Below are 23,587 nucleotides of genomic sequence, written 5' to 3' on the forward strand. Positions count from 1 at the left end.
GGAAATTGTGATAATGGTTTACTTCGAAGCAAGCGAAAAGAAGTTGTCGTTATGAGCAGCTTCAAGTGATGAAGCAATAATGTTTTTTTTTTTCCATCGAGCAGCACCGTTATTCCTGGCTAGCTTGCGAAGTGGTAATACAAAACATTCTTATCAAATGACAGGAGGCGTACAAGTTCTGCCACGCCTTGGCTCGGTTATTTTCTTCCTAAACGAAATACGTTGATCCATTTGTTGGAGCGGTATTATAATACATGTACTCTTCAATGATCCTGGTGGGGCGCGACATTTACAATACTTGACGTAGTACGTGTGTACTATGCCACACAACAAAGTCCCTTAAAAGGTGCTTGCTGCTGCAGTACCATTTTTTTTGCTTCTACAAGTATAAACACAAATTCGACGGTTTCAATGAATGCACTGTAAAGTACTTCGTAGTTCGAAGACTTCACAATAGCACTGAACGTGTAGTGCGCACAACACATTTTTGGAATGAATCAACTTCACAATAAACGGGGGCGGAGCCTGTTGTCAATCCATAACAATATGTACTTTTCGATATTTCACTTCGCTACGGCATTCTCAATGTTTAGACGTTCATTTGGTTACGATCTTAATCCCGTGTTTTTATTTTGTATTCCTCCCCCAGTATTTCTCTCCACCTCGCTCTGCGCCCGCGTTCTCCACCGTTTGTTCACGACTGCGTGCTCCGACAGAACTTCCGATATCCGGTGCTCCGAGTAGAACGCGACATATTCATCGTATTCACACCTCGTGATCGGCTCCCACAGACGTCGAATTCCAGTCAACACCAGGACTTCCTTGACTGCGTGCGGTGTCATGCCAGCTACCGGTAGGTCACGTGTCCCTATCTCAGCGTACGGTTCTGCCGCAAAGTCACGAGCAGGACATCTTTTTTACTTTGAAAAAGGGCTCTGGGCGGTGTTGAGCTCGAGGGTAATTTTTTATGAAATGATCGAGGCGTCGAGCGTCGAGATCGTTTGGGCTACATTAGTTTGAAGTACTTCGAAGTATAAGTATTCCACGATGTCAACACAAAGAGCACTGATGACAAAGTGCTTCTGTTGTATTTGGCTTCTTACGCTGACTGGTGCAGGAAGACGGATACCTACGGTGAACAACTTCGTCAGATGATAGCATATACTTATAAAAATTATAATATTCTGGGTGGACACGAGACAGTAAGATTGCCCGGATCAATACAAAACTAACCATCCTGCTCCATGTTAGTCTTTGTTTTCCGAGCTATCTTCCTTCTGATCCTTTTCGCTTATTTGAGTTCGAACAGCGTATTTTAATCTCAACTTGTATGGCGGATGAATGCACAAGCAGTGGGAATCAGCCACGCGCTCGACTAGGGACTATTTGACAGGGGCAAGGTGGCTGTACAACATCAGTAGAGGTTGAATCCACATTTTCAATCATCAGCGGCGTGGTTCAATGTGATCCCAAATCGATTCGATACAGTTATTTTTCTTAGGATTTGGCGTGCCAAATGATCTTCGCGTTCATATCTAACTGTGCACTTCGAGTTGTTGGCAGCAGAGTCTCGCACAAAATTCGTTCACTTTGTTCGAAAGGGACCAGACGGTTGGCTACCTTCCCACGCGGATACATTGTCGGGGCTGTGCATCGGATTGGCGGAAGAACCCCGGCTCAACCGAGCAGCAATATCTGCCGATGGTAAATCCAACTACACAGTCGGCGCACCGGCGCGTGAACTTCACGTGCCATAAGGGGGCTGTGTACAGCCTCAGTGCTCATTTTACAATTCGCCGACTACAACTCAAGTGTCAAAATCAACATCAAACACACGAATGCGTGTATCTGAGTTCCTTGTCCTGGCAATTGCTGGCTTTTTGGCCTGCAGCGATGCCTTTGCGGTGACTTCGAACGATAAGCACCAGCAAGTCCTCTCGACTAGTCAAGCGCTCCGGAACCGCGACCTCGCTGACGACAATACAGTCTACGCCAACGAAAAACGGGTCCTGAGGACTCGCCAAACCTCTGACGATGAGGATGAAGACGCAAAACTGAAAACCGAGGATTCCGACTCTGACGACGAGGAAGAAGAGAGAGGTCTCACTTCGACACTGGACTACCCGAAATACTGGCGCTGGTTCCGCGCGCACATGACTCCGTACGATGTCAAGGAGGTGCTGGGACTAACTGGGCTGAGACCTCTGGTGAAGCCCATCAAACGACGCGTATACAAGGGATACGTCCGGTTCTACGAGAAGCACTGCCGTCTGCCTAAATACCGACGCATGGCGTTCTGTCGAGCGGCTTGATAGAGAGAGACGGAAGCCCACCTTGTCTAACCTGGCTATATAGTGCGTTGCCGTAGTAGTAGCACTGCCGGGATTGAATATGCCTTCAAACTGAATTACTTCTTCAAACATCGTACCTCTCCTGTAAACGGTTTTACCGATACAAAATCTGGCGCACAGTTTGCAGCATCACGTCGCCCCACTTCCCTACACTTTCACGCAGCTCATGTGCCGTCTCAAACGGCAGCCTGATGTCTCCGTGCCGAAGTTTGATTAGGCACGACCGTGTAAGCACAACCACTTGCTCTTCCACCAACGTTCCAGCAGCATTCAACTGCTTGCGATGTTGCGCTTTCACTGTCAGCACGGCTGAAACATCGTACCGCACTCGCTCGCTTGGGTTGTACGGAAACAGCTCGTCCTTGTCCACGAAATCCGTCGTAAACAGCCCAAACGCTCCGCCGTCGCCGAGTTCTTCGTCGTGTTCACGAAACTCCGTGTACATGACGTTGTTCATTTCCATTTCTACACCGTTCGTCAGTGAGGACACCAATCGATTCTGTGTGATGCCTTTGCCGCTATCATCGTCTTCACGAATTGTCACATCCCCCAAAATGTCCGTCACCCAAATCTCCATGTGGCTGAAATAGTGGTAAAGTGCATCGTAGACCTTGCGCACACTCGAGATGCCTTCATACGGAGTGATATCAAAGCGCAGCGCGCAGAAATCTCCATTTGGCCCAACAAACCGCGAGTGTTCCGCGAACGGCCTCGACGGATCCAGAAACCTCGTACGCTCTACAACATACAGCTGCGCCGCCCTAAACTTCCGTGCCTTCAGTGCCACAAGGGTCCGTCTTCGCTCTTCCACATCCGTTCCCAGATAAATCCACATCTCGAACGGAACGTGCTGCTGCACGCTCTACACAACAACAAAAATGTAAAAACAATCAGCACAAATTTCATGTAAACAATGTAGATAGCAAAAGTCCGTACCACGTAGCCCGAAAGTGCCGACTGGATATTCACCAGCGACAATTGCTGCTGGTGTGAAGCTCCCTCCAACATTTCCTTCGACAGCTCTCGCTGCACACTGCTACGTTCTTGTTGAGCTTTTGCAGCATTCACGGCCGCCTGTCTCTTCAATTGTTTGAGTTGAGCCTGAAGCACGTCCATCTCCTTCAACAGACACTCCTTTTCCTCCTGTCGATACAATATAATAATATAGGTTAGTAAATGTTAGGAACACTATTGAACAATGGCAAGCTCTCACTTTTCGGACCACGTAGGTGGCTTTTTTTACTCGACGAGGCATCGTGGGTCTTTTGTCGGAAGGATCGGAAGGTGATTCGGAGTGGTTTATTGGCATCTCTGGGTCTGTCATGACCACGTCATGATCTCCCATCTCAATGGGCGAAGCTGTGGGCTCCGAGTCGCTCGTGTCGACACGCTGGACAGGAGAGGACATGGTGGTGGGTGACCTAGTCGTGGAAAATTGCGAATAAAATCGTTTGGGTGTTTCTGAACTGTAAATAACCCAGGTGAAGGGATATGCACAAGACGAAGCTGGTGAATAACGGCAGGGAGCAATGAAATGCTTGTCTAAGAGGGAAATGCTCAATGGGGAGACGGTTTACTCAAGGCAGTGGGCCAACGCGTATGCAACTCCCCCCTCAACATCAGCTCCATCACACGCGAAAGGCACCAAATTCTGTAACGAACAGAGTTTGAACGTAAACTCATCGTACTGTGAACATATAGTGTTGCTGACCTCGCGCTGCGGGCCGTTCGATAGATACGTTAGTCGTCGTATTCGGATTGTAATACCTCCAGTACATCCGCCACTCGGACATGTTCGAGTAGTAATAGTTAAGCGAAGTTCCCTTACAGAGTGAATGCCTTCGAACGGAACAATGTCGAACCGCAGCGCGCGATAATTTTCGTCGGGTTCAACACACCGCGAAATATCCGCGTGTGGCTGCGTTGGATCCACGAATTCTTGCTCGCTCAATAAGATATGTCGCACCACCTTCAGCTTGAGCTCTTCCAACACTGGTCGTCGTTTCTCACGAGCAGTCCCGTAATTCTGGCAAATGATCCTGTCCACGGTATCCAACACAAAAACAAATACAACATTGTAGGGCTCTCCCTGCAACTCGTTCCACCACGACCGCAGAATGCACGTCATCGGCTGCTTCCTCGCTGTACCTCGAAAGAACGCGTTCTCCTTTAATTTTAAGTGCACCCTCTTTTCCATCTTCTGCATTCTTAACTGCGCTTGCAACCTGACGATCTCGAAGCAGCCTCATTTTCTACAGCAACAGCATCAAGCACAACGTAACAAAAGTCACCTATAAAGTACTTCGTAGTACATGGAATTTATCCTCCGTTTTGTGCACGTATTATAATGACCCCGGGGCTTGGTTCTCGTCGTTTTGGGTCGTTTTGGAGCTCAGACCTCCATGGCGTACATCAACTGCTTATGAGTTTTATAAGTGGCGTGCTGGAGCTAATCGGTCAGCGTGGGTTTATTCGCTTGCTATCGGTGAGCTCGAGCGATAAACCAGTTCTCGAACTGCGTCAAGCTTGACGTCTCCCCAGTGGGAACTTTTTTCTCGGATTTCGTGCAGAATGTCAGGAGCCAGCGCCATACTGGGCTTGTGGATTCGGCAATGGGCCCAACGCTGCATCACCACAATCGGTCGCTCCTCCTCGACGCCCTCGGAGTTTTTGATCTTCTTCATGTGAGCTCGAACTTGCGTCACGACCGTCGCGTCTTGGCGCACACGTTCTTCTGGAAAATACGGGTACAATTCGTCTTGGTCCACAAAGTCTTCCGTGAAAATCCCCACAGCGCCTCCGTCCCCATACTCGTCATCTACCTCTTTGAACTCGGAGCAGATAATGCTGTTCATCTCGAGCAGCGGGCCGTTTGACAGGTACGAGACAAAGCGGCACTGCGAGATGCCTGGTTCCGAGATGTCGTCGTCTTCTCGGATGGTAATGTCTCCGAGACTCTCCGTGACGCGGATCTCCATGCTAGAGAAGTACTGGTAGAGCGCGTCGTACACTGTCTTGACACAGCTGATGCCTTCGAACGGCACGACGTCGTAGATGTGGCCGCAGAAGCAGCCGTCCTGCTCCTCAAAGCGCGCCGCGTACGAGAATGCGCTTGTGTCATCTACAAAGCGCCCTCTCTCTTTCAAGTAGAACTGCGCTGCTTGTAGTTTGATCGGCTTCATCTCCGTCAACGTCGCCCAGCGCTCTTCCAGGTTCCTTCCGAGACAGATACTGGTCGCGTGTGGGGCACCAGATTGAGCCATCTATCGCATCCACCAGATCCACTCATCAACAGTGATCAGATCGACCTTTTAAATAACAATTGCAGACCGTACCGTCAGCCTGGACAGCGCCGACTGCACGTTCACGAGCGACGCCTGTTGCTGCAGCACTGCTTGTCGAATAAAACCCGTTTCGAGCATGTCCTGCTCCAATCCTGCGCGTTTCGCATCCCCTACTGCCTCTGCTTTCGTGTGCAATTGGGCCACCTGGACTTGCAGCGCCTTCACTTCCTCCTGCAGCGCTCCAATCTCCTCCTATTAAACACGAACAAACAATGGTTGGTTGGTCTCCGATATCGACTCAAACTGTTACGTCAAGTGAAGAACCGCACCCTGCGTCGAGTTCCAGTCGCTTTGCGCTTACGCCGAGGTTTCGGCTTGCTTCTCAATCTGGCAACAGCATCTGAGCCCCCATTGCCCCCACAGTCCGGGGTTAACGCCATGGTTGATCTCTGAGACTGTCGGCCTATGGGTAGTTAATCACCCAAAGGACCCAGTGCAAGAATGTTTGCGAACTGTATGGATAGTCAATCACCCAAACGACCCACCCTCACTCGAGTCGGTGGCAATAGACGTGCAGGAATTTTTGCCCCGGGCGGCAATAGTTTCAGGAAAAGGTACTATTGCCACCCTCCAGGTGGTGTCAATACACGCGGAGGATTTTTTGCCCACTTTCGGATTTTGCTGTATTAATTGGCTCGGGAATTCGAAAGTGGGCAACTTATCCTCGACTCGAGGATAAGTTGCCCACTTTGCGACATTCCGAGCCATTCAAACAGCAACGACGAGGATCGGCCTTTCCGAGGCATTATTATGTCATCAACGTGGAGGACGGAGGTCGGGCCACGTCCGTTTTTCCTAGCACGTCAAAATTTCTGGAAAAGATGTCTGAGACGCGAGAACTGCACGACGCGCACCAGGAGAATGTGGTCCCTCCTCCACTCGGAGAAATGCCACTTGCCATGCACCACAGACTCCCGATAGAAACTCATCCCCACCCCCAGTACTTCACCGCGCTCGCAACTGAGTCCCCTCGGCCAGTCCCGGGTGTACCGGAAAACATCGCTCTCGCCACCGCTCGGATGTACACTTTTGCATCACGACGCGTCATGCCGAATGCGCGAAGTTCGTTGCCCAAGAAACGCCGTTCGCGACTAACTCCAGCAGAGAAGTCCCCAGATTCGCATGCGATACCAGAATGGGGAGAGAATTACCCAGCTGCATCAAGCACGGGACACGCCCGCACCACGATCGACGCCATCGTCCACTCCCAGCCCAGCCAAGGACGAGTCCAAGTCAGGTAACCCTGTCGGTGGATCCCCATGCGTTTCGTGGTGGAAAATGCTGAAACGAGTCTTAAGCATCGCACAAACCCAATCGCTCAAGGACATCGCAAGGATAATGGGGGTCGACCATCGAGTATTTGGCCGCATGGAGCAGGACATATTGGGTAGACTACAAACTGCAGTTGTAGACTACTGGTTTTCTCGCAACGAAGCTGCACCTCAGAAGCTCATTGATTTGCTCGACGGCGCAGAGACCTCAGTAGATATCGCTATGTTTATCTTGTCGCATCCGGAACTGACCGACGCTATCATCCGGGCCTCCCAGCGTGTCACGGTTCGTGTTCTCGTTGATCGGGCACAAGTCACCGAGAAAAGCTCAGCAATGATAAAAAAAACTGGTTGAAAACGGGGTCAACGTATATCACGCAGGCCCCAGACTCATGCACTGGAAGGTAGCGATTATCGATGGAACCGTGTTGACGATGGGAAGCTGCAATTGGAGTGTGGGGGGAATGACGTTGAATTGGGAACATACTGTTGTATTGCGTGGTCCTATTGTTGGAGCACACGCCGTTGAGTTTGACGAACACATGTGGTCTGTTGCCGTGCAAAACAACTGGATAGTTGAGATAGATAGCCGCGGTTTAATGTTCATCTGTAGCGTCAAGCGATGGTGAAAGCAGTGCAGCAGCGGGTACTTTTCAGGCCTGGCAGTTTATTTTACAAGGCACGGGCAACTACAGCACGGTCGCGTTCGATGGAGTCCGCCACGCAGAGACGTTTGAGACGCGCACGGCTCGGGCGCACCTTGATTCGATCAAACGTGAGTTCGAGCTGCTCTGGGATGAAGGACGGATTTGGGTTCTTCTGATCGTAAGTGCGCCCGCTGACAGAGTCTCTTTCTGGCACAGTCTCTTGATAGCTAACACGACGGACTTGTGCGTGCTTCTCTACGTTTATTGCTTGCGTGAACAGTGTAACCTCGTGAGCACTAGCTTGCAACTTGCGGTAGACGCGTATCTCTCTCTTGGTGTCGGCGGTAAGAACTTGGGCTCGACGTACATGCTTCAAGAACTAAACGTGACTGTTGTGCAGGCAAAACGCAGTGCAGAATAATGACACAGGACCGGCCGGTGAAGAAGCGGAAGGCGACGTATTTGAAGCGTAAAGAGGAGCAAAACGCATTGCAGGACCAAATCCGAGCTCTCCAGCAGCAGTTGCAGGAATTGCAGGCGAACAATGGCGGTGGGGTCTCCCAACTCGCGCAATTGACCGCTTCGGTTGGTCTCAACGTGGCGTTGAAACAGTCAGTGGAGCAGCAGCAGCTTGGGGTCGCAACGGCGCAGAGTTTGGTGAGTCGGCGACTCCAGGACGAATCGGGTAGCCCTGTGAATGTTTATATTCACTTGGGGCGAGAGTGGGTGGAGAGACGAGCGACGCTCGTGGACATGAAGGGCGAGCGACTCGATCAAGGATTCCGCTACGTGACGGCGCGTTGCCAACATTTGCATGCACTCAAGCCACACTTTTCGGAAGAGAGATTCGAGGACGCAAATGGGGACTTTTGCTGCCTTCGCAACGAAGTGATCCCGTTTCCGGGTATTCAGTCGGTCCGGAAGGTTTTCGATGCAGTCAAATTCACGATGAACACACTGGAAATCAGTATTTCCGAGCAGTTGGGGCATATCACACTACGACGTAGTGGAAGCTGATAGTTTCATCTCCAACTACAGGCTGGCTTCGGGAATTGACAGTGGTGTGACTACCGAACTGAACGCTGTGGCGTTTGGTCGATTTGTCGAAGACCCTGACAGGTTTGGCGGCCAACCGTACGCTGTGGTGGCGATCGACAGCGTGGACCAGGACGATTTACACCCATACCATCCGCATGAATGCGTCCGTAAAGGCATAAATGGCACGGTGGTTGTGATCCCTGTTTCGCGCAGAATCAGTGACAGCCGAAAAGTAAGACTGGGAGAAGATACTAAGAAAACGCGAACTGAAGGTTCAAGCAACGAGGACAAAATGGAGGTGGAGGTTGTCATGCTGCGATCTTTCTTCGTGAAGATTTGCCGTCCAGAGTTTGAAGTATCCGAGCTCGTCACCCAAGAATTACAGGATACAATTGCTCGTTGGGGCGACGTTGTTCTCCAAGCGGTTCGAAGAATTGTCTACGCGTAGGACCGACAAAAAGATGTTAGAGTACGCTTCGTCCTACTGGTCAACTCATCTACAGAATGCCCACCAATCTCAAGTTCGGAATGGGGCATTTAACTACCAGAACGCACTGATGCCATACATCTCGAAAGAGATTTTCGAAGACGGGGTTGGGGATTTTTGCTGCATTTCCAGCAAAGAGACCCAGTTTCCAGGACTGCTGTTTATGAAGCGTGCAAGTTATCAACGGATACGTCAGTGAGCAGTATTTTCCGAGTGATGTGCCCAATTGACTACGACGCCGCCGGCGATGTTGACCTCATCTCCAAATATTCACTACTGACGCAATGGAGCTCAATGCGGTGGTCGGGAAGTGTATCAAGGAACGGTATGATTTTGGTGGCGAGTCGTGAAATGTGTCAGCTATCGATAGCGTGGACCAGACGACTTGCACCCGCACCACGAGAACAGGTTTAGCAAAACGATCGGTTTGACTCATTGTTGAGCCAGACAATGAAGTGTAACTCCAAAAAGAAGCAGAGTGAGGGATTAAAAGGCGACGAGAATGATATGATTATCGATACGATGCGTTTCAGAAAATATGAATTTCCCGCGGTAGAGCTCCTATCGCCTGCCCGTCGACGTTGGTCGTCGTGCTTGACGAGAGAACTTCCATAACGTACCGCCACAAAAACACTTCAATGTTGCTGAGATAAAACAGGGAGCATGGCAGTTCATTACTACCGGTAGCAAGAGGCACGGCGACCATCTCGAATTCTAATGACAAGACATGAAGATACCATGGAGTCTGTTCCAAGGTACACAGCAAAGCCCAAAATCCAAAACCCAGCAAGTGGATGCCCTCTCGATGTGTTTCACTGTCCGGCAGTGATTGAGTAGTTGAGACTCTTTGAAGGTCTGCTCTTCACGCAGGGAACGCCACCACACATTTGCTTCGACTAAAACCGCCCACCTTCACAGCTTCAAGGGTGTCGTCGACAGGAGCCGATTGGAGTGAGGTGATCACATTGCAACCGTGTTGCGCCGGTCTGCAATCATTCTCCAAATCTTGAGTTTTATCAGCATCGTGGTCTCCAAGGCGAGGTATAGTCGCCGCAGCACAAACATTCCCTCAAATCCCTACAAATTACCTACTATAACTCCAGTTGGCGATTTTCCCATTTGTTGCGACGCAAGAGTCCGGATAATGTTCACAGAGGCGAACGAGTCCTTCCAGGGGCTCTCTCCCCTCGCATCATCCTCGCCCGACACGCTCCCACCTTCTCCCACCCCCACGTCTGCGAAGCCCAAGAAGAAGCGGAAAGCGACCTACATTCTGCGCAAAGAGGAGCAGTCCACGTTGCAACAAGAGATCGAGCGCCTCGAGAGTCAAGTGGCTGTGCTGAAGACCCGCAACCTGCCGCCCGAAGAGGCCGCCAAAGCGGACCCGGTGCTGCAGCGACGAGAGGCCGAGAACGCGGCGCTCACGAGCGTCCTACGCCACCAGCAGCTGCACGTGGCCAACGCGCAGTCGCTGCTGTCGCGGTGCCTGGGCGACCAGTATACACACCCGTTGTATACAAGTATACGCCTCACGAAAGACTGGCCGGATAGAAGAGCCACATTGCGAGGTATACGCGCCGAAAAATTACGAAACGCCTACGATTACATTCTGGCTAGAAGTAGCCACTCGCAACCGGAGAAGATGCAGCTTTCGGACGAGAGATTTGAGTCCGCCCAAGGAGATTTATGCTGCGTGAGGTTTGAAACCGTTCACTTTAGAGGAGTGGAGTCCTTGGAGCAGGTGTACAACGCACTGATCTTCTATTTGACTAATATGGAGATTAGCATCTCGGAGAGACTGGGTCACATCACGGTGAGAGACGACTACGACTCGATTGACGGCACGGCGTACAATTCCAGGATTGCGTCCACTGAGGACTGTGGAGTGACGACCGAGATGAATGCCGTATCGTTCCCGCAGTTGTTTGGAGAAGGGGAGCTGGGTCCGGGGGTCGGACCGTGTGCCATCCTAGCGAGCGACTGTGTTGATGAAGACGAATTGTACCCGTACACGCCAAGTGAGAGAGTGAGGAAGGATGTTTCTGGAGCTGTGGTGCTTACTGTGAGTCGACAGAAGCCCAAACATAAGGGCGGAGTGGAAGAGACGGAGCTGGTGGTTACGATGCGTCGGGCAGCGTTCGTCAAACTGCACAAACCGCAGTTTCCGGTGTCGCCCTTTGCGCTGCAGGAGCTGCACGAAGGCATTGCACGGTGGGGTGACGTCATGCTCAAGACCGTGCGCAGTGTCGTGTACACGACGGCGTAGCTGCTACCTGGTGGCAAATAGTGCCGACTTGTAATGGATTTTCGTATGCATGGATCTCTATACTTGCTGGGTTGAGCTAGGAATTCCTCGGGATTTTTCAGTGGCGATGGATAAATGGCGTTCGGGGGCAACACGCTGGTGTGTTTGCAGCGCAAGATAGCCACCAGTGAAGCTTGCTCCCGGCCTATCTAGCTGAATCCTTGTCCTCATGAAGGTGTGGTTGTTTTGTAGCTTATCCAATCGAAAAGTGACCTTGTCAATGGCCCCGACGCAGATCGACGTCGTCCCACGTCTAAGCCGAATGCAATTTGCGGATGTGTACTCGATGCGTGAAGCAGGCGACGTGGTTGGCCGGTTGATACTTTTGCACAAGGTCCCAGCAGCACCAATACTTGCTGAATGGCCCACTGGTCGCAACCGCTTTTAATTAAGCGGAACATGCACCTTGCACAAGGGATTTGTCAGTTTGCCCGTGTTGAATCTTGCTTACGTACGCCCGGCGCTTGAAATGAAATTCTGCCCATCACGAAGACCGAGCTTCGTTGTTACCGATGGGAAACATGCCCAAGCCAGCACGTGTGCAGTGCGTAGGGTACATCGGCTGTAGTGGCAAGGTCACTTACCACCTTATTCGATGCACGTCTGTCTCTCAACTTTCTTTTTGCTGATGTCTATTGGCGGAGGTACAGCGTCTGGCAGCTAAACTGGCAGTGCTGAGCACCCGACACTAACTCCCGAGAAGCAGAGCTGGCGGAATTGATTTTGTAGCAAACCGTGCGGCTAGGAGCCGGTAATTCCGAGTTGCCAAGACGACGTCGTTGTTAGCGCAGTACGTGGTGCGTGACGTTTGTGCTGTTCGAAAAATATCTAGCGCCGACTCGAGAAGGACTGGAATCCTTTGTGCACGAGTATTCGTCTTGGCAAGGACTGGGTAGAGCGGCGGGCTAACGCTTCTGAAGATCCTACCGTAAAAGCTGCAGAATGCTTACGAGTACATCAGGGAAGGGAAGATTCATTGGTACCGCAACACTCGGAGGAGCTGTTTGAGACGCCCGGAGGGGGCGTTTGCTGTGCACATGTGGAAGTTGCACCTTTTGCTGGAGTGAAGTCCGTCCAACAAGTGTTCGACGCGCTAAAGATCTGCGTGGGCAACATGGAGATCACCGTGTTGTAGCTATTGGGCCACATTACACTGCGAGAAGACTACGACGCGATCGAAAACCTGTGCGTACAATGCACGAATATTGTCGAGGCTTAACAGGAATATCCTGATTGAGAAGCACCAATATGTGTGAGGAGGGTAATGGATTCGGTTGCGCAGTCATCTCGGACGATCACGATGTATTATTTCGGTCGCTATTGAATCAACAGCAAGCGAACAAAAATCAAAGAGTGCGGGATAGAGGTGCTGAGCGGTTGTAACGAGCGGCGAGTTAAGCATTGCCGTCCAGAATTCTCCGTGTCTCCAAGGCAACGTTGCAGATGGCTGCCGCGCAGTGGAACGACCTGATGATGAAGGTCATGCGTAGAGTTTTGTGTACGCCCAGTTTGAGTGACAATACTTATTCAATCTCAAAGAAATGTATTCAGATCAGTTTGCTTCCGTCAACAAGGCATCCACGACGGACTCTAAAGAACTGCGCAATGAACAACTGCTCAATCCAGTGCAGGTGACGTTCGTAAAAACTTCTCCCAGATGTCCACGATCTGAGCATCCTTCCAATCAATGCATGCACAAAACGCAAGCGGGTTTCCACATACACCGACGTCCTCATTTCCACTGACACTTGAGCCCCTTCTTTCAATCGCATTACTATGAGTTCGGTACAGACCGCACGAATCAGCAGTTTTACCTACGCAAGCAGCAGGTTAAACATCAATGACAGCACAACTGAATCAGCATCTACCCATACATGCACGTACTTCAAATCTGTTGCTGATGACGGCGTGCTCCGAAACAGACTCAGCGCCTATATTCATCACTGGGGTTTTACACACTCGATGCCATAATACCAGTCACTGAGAGCTAGTGGTGATATTGAAGCGAACAGCATTTTTGAAACTACACCAGCCTCAGTTCCCCATATCAGCGAGTGATTTGCAAGGGCTGCACGACGGGATTGCTCGCTGGGGTGTAAATCTATCCGAAGTATTTTGTACGCAACAAAATAGAATGCGCGTTCACCAACACAATTTCAAGACATTAGAACTCGCACAGGCAAAAACATCTTCTTCCCAGTCTGTTTGATTGCCGATTATGTGGCTAACAACTACGATAGAATTTGAGGTTTGTACGGTCGTGGAAGGGCTCGAAGCACGCGTTGGATGTTCTGCAATACCGTAGTCACCACTTCTCGCGGCAGAATGCCTCCAGCTCCCGAGTTCACTGTAAATCAGAGCTCTCTCTTTGATTTCTTCGTCAGCCTGTGGTTGCTATTCCGACTAAGGCATTGAGTATAGGACGCCGCGAATTGATCTGAGAATGACGTCTCCCCATCGAGCAGCATCTTGCTGCAACTCCTGCCACACAGCTTCCGCCATTTCGAACTCAGGACAGTGAAGCTTCACAGAGGCAGCACGTCGTAGTGTTACGACCAGCTCGTCACCCTCGGTCTGCAATTGGTTTGTAGTCAGCACAAATGCTGCGGATACGTCTTTGCGGACACGTTCACTAGATAGGTAGGGATAGAGCTCGTCCTCGTCGACAGAGTCGATGACAACCATTCCACAGGGTTCACCACTGCAAATGTCGTTGGTTTCATCAAGCAACTGCGAGAACATGATGCAGTTGAGCTCCGTAGTGGCACCGATATCATTTGTTGACACAATCCGAGCATTGTAAACTTTGCCCTCCACCGAGTCATAGTCGTCTCGAACCGTGACGTGGCCCAACCTCTCAGAAATGCTGATCTCCGCATGGTTGATACTGAAGAGCAGCGCGTCGTACACTTGCTTGAGCGAGCTCACACCTCGAAAATGAACAGTCTGGAAGATGACACAGCAAGTGTCACCTGTTGCTGTCTCGAAGCGCTCATCCGAGAGTTGGGGTTGGTCCCACCGAGTAACCTCACTGCGCATCGAGACATACTCGTACGCAGCTCCCAATTTCTTCTCCCGGAGGCCCAAAAGCGTCGCACTACGCTCTTCCCAGCTCTTTTTCAAATGAATGCGCGAGTAGAGCGGGTGGTTTTCCTGGTGGAAGTCCAAGAATGAGCTAATCTGGAGTTGGTACAAATGAAGCGACTAGTTTTCGTACCAGAAGGGGCGAGATGGCAGACTGTACACGAGCAACATCAATCTGCTGCTGGCGAATGGCGGAGCGTATGGCGGTATTCTCCGACTTTACGTGCTCAACATTCGGCACGGGGTTCAGCTGTGCGAGCTCGTCTTGCAGTCTGCGCACCTCCTCTTTTAGGTCCTCCTTCACTTGCTGTATCAACGTTCTCGTCAGGTTTCCACACTGAAAGACCTGCGATTCACACATGCACGTGTCATCTTACCTTGCGCATGAAGTACGCGGACTTAAATCTCTTCTCGCCCATTGGTATCAGTTGGCGCTGCTCGTCCTGTCGCGAAGTGAGCGAGCTGTGGCGAGTCCAATTGATACCATCATTCCAAAGCGTCGACAAGAACCGAACGGCTGCTAAAATCATCCGATTTGTCATCGCGCGGATAGGAATTTGTCAAGCTGACTACAGAATACTCAGTGCGTCTTCATTCGGATGAAAAATACAGGTAGGTCTTGAGGAAACTACCGCTTTGAGTCGATTAAGTCGAGCTCGTTCGACTCCGTCAAGTTAAATAGATAATCACTGGGGGTCAATAACAACTTGGCTCAAACCAGAGTGATTTTGCACTCACTCATTCCACGCGATCGCTTCATTGTTGACGGTTTCAACTCAGCTTTCGTTTATACCGAACTTGTTGCCCTCAAAGCTTGCATCATATATTTTCGTTTCTCTTCCTCGTCACCGCCCTCCTCTCTCAAGCAGCATATCGTTGCGTCCTCGTCTTCGTCCTGCTCTCCCGATGGGTACTTTGTTTCTTCCTCGTCCTCCCTCAAGTACATGAAGCAAGCAGTACGCCTCGAGGCCCATTGAAGCACCCGTCCTTCATCCCAAAGCTGCTCGAACTCGCGCTTGATCGAATCAAGGTCGTGCGCGTCTCAAATGACTCTGCGTGGCGGACTCCATCGAACGCGACCGTGCTGTAGTTGCCCGTGCCTTGTAAAATAAACTGCCAGGCCTGAAAAGTACCCGCTGCTGCACTGCTTTCACCATCGCTTGACGCTACAGATGAACATTAAACCGCGGCTATCTATCTCAACTATCCAGTTGTTTTGCACGGCAACAGACCACATGTGTTCGTCAAACTCAACGGCGTGTGCTCCAACAATAGGACCACGCAATACAACAGTATGTTCCCAATTCAACGTCATTCCCCCCACACTCCAATTGCAGCTTCCCATCGTCAACACGGTTCCATCGATAAATCGCTACCTTCCAGTGCATGAGTCTGGGGCCTGCGTGATATACGTTGACCCCGTTTTCAACCAGTTTTTTTTATCATTGCTGAGCTTTTCTCGGTGACTTGTGCCCGATCAACGAGAACACGAACCGTGACACGCTGGGAGGCCCGGATGATAGCGTCGGTCAGTTCCGGATGCGACAAGATGAACATAGCGATATCTACTGAGGTCTCTGCGCCGTCGAGCAAATCAATGAGCTTCTGAGGTGCAGCTTGGTCGCGAGAAAACCAGTAGTCTACAACTGCAGTTTGTAGTCTACCCAATATGTCCTGCTCCATGCGGCCAAATACTCGACGGTCGACCCCCATTATCCTTGCGATGTCCTTGAGCGATAGGGTTTCCGTGACGCTAAGACCAGCATTTCCACCACGAAACGCATGGGGGTCCACCGAGGGGGTTTACCTGACTTGGACTCGTCTTGGCTGGGCTGGGAGTGGACGATGGCGTCGATCGTGCTGCGGGCGTGTCCTGTGCTTCGATGCAGCTGGGTAATTCTCTCCCCATTCTGGTATCGCATGCGAATCTAGGACTTCTCTGATGGGGTTAGTCGCGAACGGCGTTTCTTGGGCAGCGGACTTTGCGTCCTGTTGGGATTCGGCACGACGCGTCGCGAAGCAGTGTACATTTGACGTGCTAGGAAAAACGGAAGTGGCCCGACCTCCGATCATCCACGTTGCTGAAATTTAACCAATCAATGGCTCGGAAAGTTGGATCCTCCACGTTGGACTGAAATAATAATGCCTCGGAAAGTCCGATCCTGCACGCTGCTGTTTAAATGGCTCGGAAAGTCGCAAAGTGGGCAACTTATCCTGCATTGTAGGGACAACGAGTGTCATCGTTGAAAATTCGTCCTCATGAAGAAGCAAAAATGCACATACACAGCACGCCGAGTACGTGATCCCCCCTAACGTATCTTATGATAGAATTTGTGTAATATATTATTTATTCTTACAGGAGGAGGCCCAGCAATTACGCGAGCAAGTGCAGCGCCTGGCGTCGGAGTTGCAGCAGCTGCAACTCCGCTCGCTGGCCCCCGAGGACGCGGCGCTGCTGGACCCGGCGGTGCAGAGCGTCGTGGCGGAGAACAATCACCTGACGTCGCTGGCCAAGAACCAGCAGCTCAACGTCGCGAGCGCGCAGTCGCTGTTGTCTGAATGCCTCGTGAGGATTTATCATTATACTCAATTATGCTTCTTGAAAGGTATATTACTGATTAAAAGTTGTTATATTACTTCTTAAAGGGAGACCAGGAATCGCACCCGCTGTACACCAAGATTTGCCTGTCGAAGGACTGGAACGAGCGTCGAGAGACGCTGATGACTGTGCGGACGCAGAAGCTGAGAAATGCTTATGATTTTCTAATATCACCTGGACGATTCGTGGATCCCGAGAAACCGCACACTTCGGACTATCGCTACGAGACTTCGGACGGAGACATTTGCTCGGTGCACTTGGAGGCGATCCATTTTCCGTGTGTGGAGTCGCTTGAGCAGGTTTGGGAGGCGCTGCTGTTCCACTACAACAACATTGAGATTGGCATCTCGGAGAGGTTGGGACATACGACAGTGAGGGACGACTACGATGCCATCGACGGGAGTGTGTTCAATACGCGCGTGCTGTCGCGATCGGACAACTGTACGCCAGTCGAGAGCAGCATCGTGACTTTTTCACACTTGTTTACGGAGGAAGATGAAGGCTTCGGTGGACAAATGTGCGGCATTTTGGCTCTTGACTCTGTGGACGAGGACGAGTTGTATCCGTATTTCCCGAATAAGCGTGTTCGGCTGGATACGTCAGGTGCGGTTATTTTGACGGCGAGTAGGCGACCGACGAAGACTTCGATTGGAAAGCAAGAGGATGACACTTTGGATGGATCGAAAGATGTCGAGGAACCAGGCAAACTGGTGGTGACGCTACGCAGAGCTGCGTTCTTGAGACTCTACAATCCGCAGTTCTCAGTTTCGGAAGCTACGCGTCAAGAGCTGCAAGCTGGGATTGGACGGTGGGGCGATGTGTTGATGAAAACGATCCGAAGTTACGTATATTCCGAGCCTTAAAGCCAGAAGCACAACTTTTTGTTCGACTGTTGCAAAGTGTTCATGATCCCAGACCTAATGCAGTGAAAGCGTCTCACAGTGCAAAATGGTCCAGTCGCTCCGAGATGATCATTTCCGTATTGTGGAAAAGGGCAGAGTGGATCATCTCGAAGTGAACGCAGCACAGATCATCGTGCTCGGTCTTGAACCGCTTCACCTGAGTGCATCATTTTCTTGGAGTCAACAAGTCGACTCGATTCCACGACGAAATTAAACATGGCGCAGGGCGTCTGATCCTTGATCATTGATAGTGTTGCGCGCCGCTTACGTGCAGTGTCTTTTTTAACAACACAACGAAGGCTATAAGGGGGGAATTAGTGCCTGCGTCAGCGTATGAGCGTATTCTTCTGATGTTGCCTGCAATAGTCGGGATTGTCAATGTTGAACAAGAAACCTTGCTACCTGTCATGTTCGCAATGACGCATCTCTTGATGCACTGTGGTACACTACAACATTATAGAGAAGATGCGAGAAAATTGTTTTTGATGCACGTGCGGAGTGACTTGAGGACTTACTACAAGGAATAACTTCAAACAGAGAAATAGAATCGGCGAAATAGGTCTGAGGAACGTTGGGATGAAACAATCGACGCCTGCTCTATGAATGGAGAAGCAGCGATCGATTAATTTCAAGAAATAAAAGTAGTCACACACAAGTCGGGCATATCGAGATCCCATAATGGTTGAGGGATCGGCTGACCGACAGCATCATCTCAATTCCACACAGATCGCGGACTGCGTCCTTCACCTGAGAGTCGGACTGGCATGTCTTAGCCAGCAGGATGACCACACTCTTGCGAGCTAGCCCGTCAGATAGCTCTTGCAGAGCCTGCACACAGTATATTCAGACATGGATGTATCACAACAAGATGTCCAAGCCACGTAGCGGTCAAATTCATATACTGGTGAAAGTTCCGAAGCCAGAAATGTGAACTCAACTGCTAGTGATCTTCTTCGCCGATATGGTGTCAACGTTTACCACCGAGTATGTACCCTGCCGAATTATTTGAGGATTCACGAGTTCGTTGTCTTCATGATTGATGACGCCCGGTGCAAGTACGATGATTTGACATGTTGGGGGTTATTAATCAAGGGCCCTCCTGGTTGGATGCCACGGAACGTTCAGTTTATCCTTTCACCCCACGCACCCACTACAAGCAGTCATGCCAGGAAGCCTCGTAGCGTTGGAAGGCTTTGTGTTAAAACTTACGAGAGATGGTTTGTAACTTGGCGACGATGAAGCTCGAGAGCTGCTGAATTCGGCCAATGGACTACGCGTTGCTATTTGTTTACCGACGTTGGAAGAGCTGATTATTCACGAATGTAATGGACACGTGGCATTATTGCATAGTGCTATCGAATCTGTCATTCGGCGCTTTAAACGCTTCAGTGAAGAAGATATGATCTAATACTGCCTACCCGAAAGCTTCTTCAGTTAATGATCCCATGCTTTGGAAAGAGCATGTAGCTCCTAGTCCTCGTGTTGCAGGTTTTCTGGCCAAGTCTCTTGTGGGGAATTAAACTATGAGCCTGCGCAATGGAGTGCAGACGATAGGCGGTGCCTCACTAGTTTGAAGAGCGCTGGCTTTATTGCGAATGACAGTAACTACTACATCTAATTCACGTCTGCGCTAGCAAAATGATACTACAGCAAATGGCTGATTTCGAGTCGAGGGAAAACCAATCGATCCTCGCTTCACGGCCTCATCAAGCAGGCGATCAAGAACATGTCGGCTTTCCAGCTCGTTGAGGCCACTGAAGGCAACGATAACTTCCCGAATGCAGCCACGTTCCGCCATTTGTTCCTGGAAGGGCTTGCTCTGTATTCGCCACCGACCTGCTCGATTTCCCCAGCTATCACACAAGAATTGTGGCCCCTACCTTATCTGCAGTGGAATTGAACTATACTATGAAACATTTTGCTGGCGAATTAACTTGTTTGTGGATGGTGATCCGAGTTTCCAAGAAGAGGCTGAAGTAATTACCGGAAAGAGGTACGCTGCTCCCATCGGGCAAGAAGCCGCCACTGTTGCTTTCAGAAGTTGCCAAACCGAAAGCAAACGAAACGTCGATCGCACGCGAGAGAGAATTACAGTATTTTTCAAACTGGGAGATTTCTCCAAGTGTCGTTGCGGTTTTGGAGAAAACAGAGACCTCGAGACGACCTCGTTGAATCACTAATGCAAGCGTTGTTGTGTCAAGTATGTAAAGACGGGTGCTCTAGGTTGTCACACAGCTGCGATGTGCTCCGGTATGATCAAATAGCCGCCATCAATTGTACGGGCGTATGATTTTTTTTCGATCATACTACTGGTTCAACCACTTACATTGAAAACAAACAAAGATGCAATTGCCTTCTATCAATCCTTGTTTCGTGCTGCTGATCTCTCGGGGTCGACAAGCAAAACGGTTATTATTCTTGTGGATAGTGTACGAAGCATCACGCAATCGAGTTGTTGGCAACATGCTTTGCAAGCTACCGACGCAAGTATAGCGCTGTTCGCATGGCCTTGAGCATGGGATTGCCCCAGTGACCAGAGATGTCTTCCAGCTCGTCCAGATCAAATGAGGAGACTAGAAATCCTGGCTGGTGTAATGTCAAGAAAATTCTGCGATGCATGGTCACTCGGTAGTCAGCAGCGGCGCAGCTCTGCTTCTGTGCTATCTTCCTCGTATTCTCTGTCAGCACAATTGCGCCTGTGATGTCTCTTCGTGCGGACTTGCTCGGGTTGAATGGGAAGAGTTCGTCTTTGTCGACCGCTTCAAGAGCCATAACTGCGTACGAGTCACTACGAGCGTCCTCAATTGAAATCTGTGAAAAGCTGACGACGTTCTCTTCGACTGGAATGCCGCTTGACGTACGTGACAGCGCTCGACTGTTAGTGGCACCGCCATGCACGACTTCGCCGGACCTGGCCGCGTTGAGATCATCCGTAGGCTTGAATATATTTGTACCAATGTCACCCACGTATGATACCAACACGTCAAACACTTGCTGAAGCGACTCGATGCCAACAAACTTGATGGTCTCGTCGATCGTACAGCAAAAATCGCCATTTTCAGTCTCGTATCGGTGGCACGTCGCAGAATCGACTTGACACGAGTCCTGTACGTAGTCGTACGCACTGCGTAACTTTTCCTCGCGAATATCCATGAGCGTCGCTCGACGCTCTCCCCAGTCTTTCGGTAGACGGATGTACGTGTAGAGTGGGTGTAAACGGTGATCATCCTGCCATATCACAAAATGGAGTTAGCTTCTGAAGCAGCAACGCAAATTAAATGGAAAGTGTCCGTGCACGTACCAGATTTCGCGAAACTAGAGACTGTGCTTTGGCGAGTTCAAGCTGCTGGTTGCGAGTCGTCGACATCAGTATTTCATGCTGCTCTACTGCTCTCTGAAGCAGTGAAGCTGCGTGTTTGACCTCATTGAATGGAAGCGAGCGAGTCGTGACGACTTCAACGTGTGATTCCAGTCTACGAATCTCAGCACGTAAAGCTACAGATTGTTCCTGTTTCACAGAACAGTCAGAGGCACCACTCATCTGCGAAAACTTGTACCCACGAGAGCTTACCTTTCGCACTACATATGTGCTTTTATGTTTCTTTGGTGTCTTGAAGCTCTCACATGCCACTTTATTGCGTTTTGGACTGCTTTCAACATGGCTCCGTGTATGCTTCGTACTCGTGAAGCTCATTGAGTCGGTTCGATTGGAAATGGGTCTGCGGGGTGAACTGTTCCACTTAATAGACAAAATCTATACTGGAACGAGCTGGGTCGGCTGCGAAGACTCGGCAGCTTTAGAATGATTTTGGTGGTAAACAAGCGTCGCGTCAACACGTTGATGCATGGCGTTTAAACTGTGACAATCCATCTCCGATTACCAAAAAGCGTGAAGGTGATGTTTGCTTCAGTTTGGTGCATACACACCGTGGTGATGTGGATTGAGCATTGTAAAATATGATATTTATGTGGAAAAACTTGCACTTTCTCCTGAAGGGTGCTGAGATCCACATCATACACCTGGTAAACACTCCCTCAGCTGCAGATGTCGATGACTCACACTGGTTGAAAAGGTCAGCAGATCCAGTAACGTCAAAACAACCGCATAACCCTTTTGGAATCCAGTGACAGAAGATGAAGCAGGCAAAAAAAAAAAGACAAGAAGGCGCACAAATGCACGTACACGGTTCACTGAATGAATGGGTTTACCACTGGAGTTTATTTCTCGTCAAACATGGGACTGAGTGGCTCTTTATTACGGACAGGAGACAGCTCAGGCTCTCAAGACACAGACCCGTCATCTCGAATCTGAGGTGGCAGTGCTCGAGATGCGCTCGATTGCTCGAGTAGAAGCTGATTCAGTCTTGCAACAGGCGACGATAAAGAACGCAAAAGTGACTAATTTGGCACGGAATCTTTGCAGAGGCCCAATCGCTAATGGGGGAGAGGCTGGTAAGATATACGTACTAAGTCAGTCACCGAGCCTTTGGCTTCTTGCTCAGATGAGTTTATTCCCCATATTTTGTATCAGACGCATCCACTCTACACCTGCATTCGTCTGCCTAATAGGTATAAAGAGCGTCGCTGCGAGCTCCACTGGAAATGGGGAGGCTAACTACCCCATGCGTACCAACTGGTTATGTATCCCGGTCGAGTAGCTGGTCCGAAGCAAACGAGTCTAACGAGCGATTTGAGACGAGCGACGGAGATTTGTGCTGCGTTCACTACGAGACCATCCACTTTCCTGGTGTCAAGTCGCCCCAGGAAGTCTAGGACGCGTTCATGTTCTACGTGACCAACCTTGAGATCTAGTATCTCCGAGCGATCGGGCCACATCACGGTGCGAGACGACTACGACTGCGTCGGCGGTAAAGTTTACAACAGTCGCGTACTGTCGCCCAACGACAGCGGGCGTACGGTCGAAGGAAATGTTGTCACCTTTTCTTGCTTGTTTCGAAAAGGGGAAGTTGGTTTGGGGATTGGAGGTGCGTTGGAGGATTGCGGCGTGATATCCGTCCAATCTGTTCACGAGGACAAGCTTTACCCGGATGTTCCGAGTGGCGAGATACCGCAGGCGCAATCGTCCTTACAGTGGACACACCGAATGTGTGAGCTTCCAGAAAGCAGTGCAATGCAACTCATCCAACGTGCGTCTTGTGACTCAACGCTCGAGGTGTTGATCGAACGCCTGCTTCCATTGTTTCTGCTGGCTGTTAGCACAATCGCGCCTGGCAACAGATCGAGCTCATAGAATCGATAGCACGGCCTACAAAAATCATCTTCAAAATCGATCGGATGATCAAAATCGACAGCGAGCGCTACTTGTACGCTGCAGTTTTGTCCACCATCACTACTAAAGCCCCTTACATCTCAATGAAATGCACAGATACCATGACGGGACAGGATTTCTCAGTCAGGAACGTTGTGCACGAGCTCACTTCTCAACTTATCGGTACCTATTAGTAGTCGCCACTCGAGACTAGCAAATCGTGAACGCTTATTGGGTGTGGGGAAGGTGTTTATCACGCCATCTCATCTGCGGCTCTCTCACGCCGCAGG

At 50.3% G+C, this 23,587-nt stretch overlaps 8 protein-coding genes across 8 annotated transcripts; 4 read left to right on the forward strand and 4 right to left on the reverse strand.

Annotated features, from left to right (window-relative positions):
* Positions 1-1,838: 1,838 nt before the first annotated feature.
* KRP23_14046 (RxLR effector protein PexRD50) lies at positions 1,839-2,312 on the forward strand (the record flags this gene model as incomplete). The annotated part of the gene is made up of 1 exon (XM_067884830.1): positions 1,839-2,312. The coding sequence occupies one exon, from the start codon at positions 1,839-1,841 to the stop codon at positions 2,310-2,312; it is 474 nt and encodes a 157-aa protein (XP_067738205.1).
* A 133-nt stretch (positions 2,313-2,445) lies between these two features.
* Positions 2,446-3,759, reverse strand: KRP23_14047 (uncharacterized protein; the record flags this gene model as incomplete). The annotated part of the gene is made up of 3 exons (XM_067884831.1): positions 2,446-3,213; positions 3,288-3,494; positions 3,565-3,759. 3 exons carry the CDS (start codon positions 3,757-3,759, stop codon positions 2,446-2,448), a joined length of 1,170 nt encoding a protein of 389 aa, XP_067738206.1.
* Positions 3,760-4,819: 1,060 nt separating this feature from the next.
* KRP23_14048 (uncharacterized protein) lies at positions 4,820-6,075 on the reverse strand (the record flags this gene model as incomplete). The annotated part of the gene is made up of 3 exons (XM_067884832.1): positions 4,820-5,614; positions 5,687-5,887; positions 5,965-6,075. The coding sequence occupies 3 exons, from the start codon at positions 6,073-6,075 to the stop codon at positions 4,820-4,822; spliced, it is 1,107 nt and encodes a 368-aa protein (XP_067738207.1).
* A 1,600-nt stretch (positions 6,076-7,675) lies between these two features.
* KRP23_14049 (uncharacterized protein) lies at positions 7,676-8,630 on the forward strand (the record flags this gene model as incomplete). The annotated part of the gene is made up of 4 exons (XM_067884833.1): positions 7,676-7,697; positions 7,769-7,791; positions 7,894-7,957; positions 8,014-8,630. The coding sequence occupies 4 exons, from the start codon at positions 7,676-7,678 to the stop codon at positions 8,628-8,630; spliced, it is 726 nt and encodes a 241-aa protein (XP_067738208.1).
* Positions 8,631-10,282: 1,652 nt separating this feature from the next.
* KRP23_14050 (uncharacterized protein) lies at positions 10,283-11,404 on the forward strand (the record flags this gene model as incomplete). The annotated part of the gene is made up of 1 exon (XM_067884834.1): positions 10,283-11,404. The coding sequence occupies one exon, from the start codon at positions 10,283-10,285 to the stop codon at positions 11,402-11,404; it is 1,122 nt and encodes a 373-aa protein (XP_067738209.1).
* A 2,442-nt stretch (positions 11,405-13,846) lies between these two features.
* Positions 13,847-14,946, reverse strand: KRP23_14051 (uncharacterized protein; the record flags this gene model as incomplete). Its single annotated transcript, XM_067884836.1, has 3 exons — positions 13,847-14,596; positions 14,661-14,834; positions 14,905-14,946. The coding sequence occupies 3 exons, from the start codon at positions 14,944-14,946 to the stop codon at positions 13,847-13,849; spliced, it is 966 nt and encodes a 321-aa protein (XP_067738210.1).
* Positions 14,947-16,786: 1,840 nt separating this feature from the next.
* KRP23_14052 (uncharacterized protein) lies at positions 16,787-17,989 on the forward strand (the record flags this gene model as incomplete). The annotated part of the gene is made up of 3 exons (XM_067884837.1): positions 16,787-16,822; positions 16,887-17,093; positions 17,174-17,989. The coding sequence occupies 3 exons, from the start codon at positions 16,787-16,789 to the stop codon at positions 17,987-17,989; spliced, it is 1,059 nt and encodes a 352-aa protein (XP_067738211.1).
* A 2,514-nt stretch (positions 17,990-20,503) lies between these two features.
* KRP23_14053 (uncharacterized protein) lies at positions 20,504-21,722 on the reverse strand (the record flags this gene model as incomplete). The annotated part of the gene is made up of 3 exons (XM_067884838.1): positions 20,504-21,256; positions 21,330-21,536; positions 21,600-21,722. 3 exons carry the CDS (start codon positions 21,720-21,722, stop codon positions 20,504-20,506), a joined length of 1,083 nt encoding a protein of 360 aa, XP_067738212.1.
* Positions 21,723-23,587: the final 1,865 nt, after the last annotated feature.

The sequence above is a fragment of the Phytophthora ramorum genome (genome assembly GCF_020800215.1).
Source record: "Phytophthora ramorum isolate Pr-102 chromosome Unknown Phyram_PR-102_s0019, whole genome shotgun sequence".
NCBI lineage: Eukaryota > Oomycota > Peronosporomycetes > Peronosporales > Peronosporaceae > Phytophthora > Phytophthora ramorum.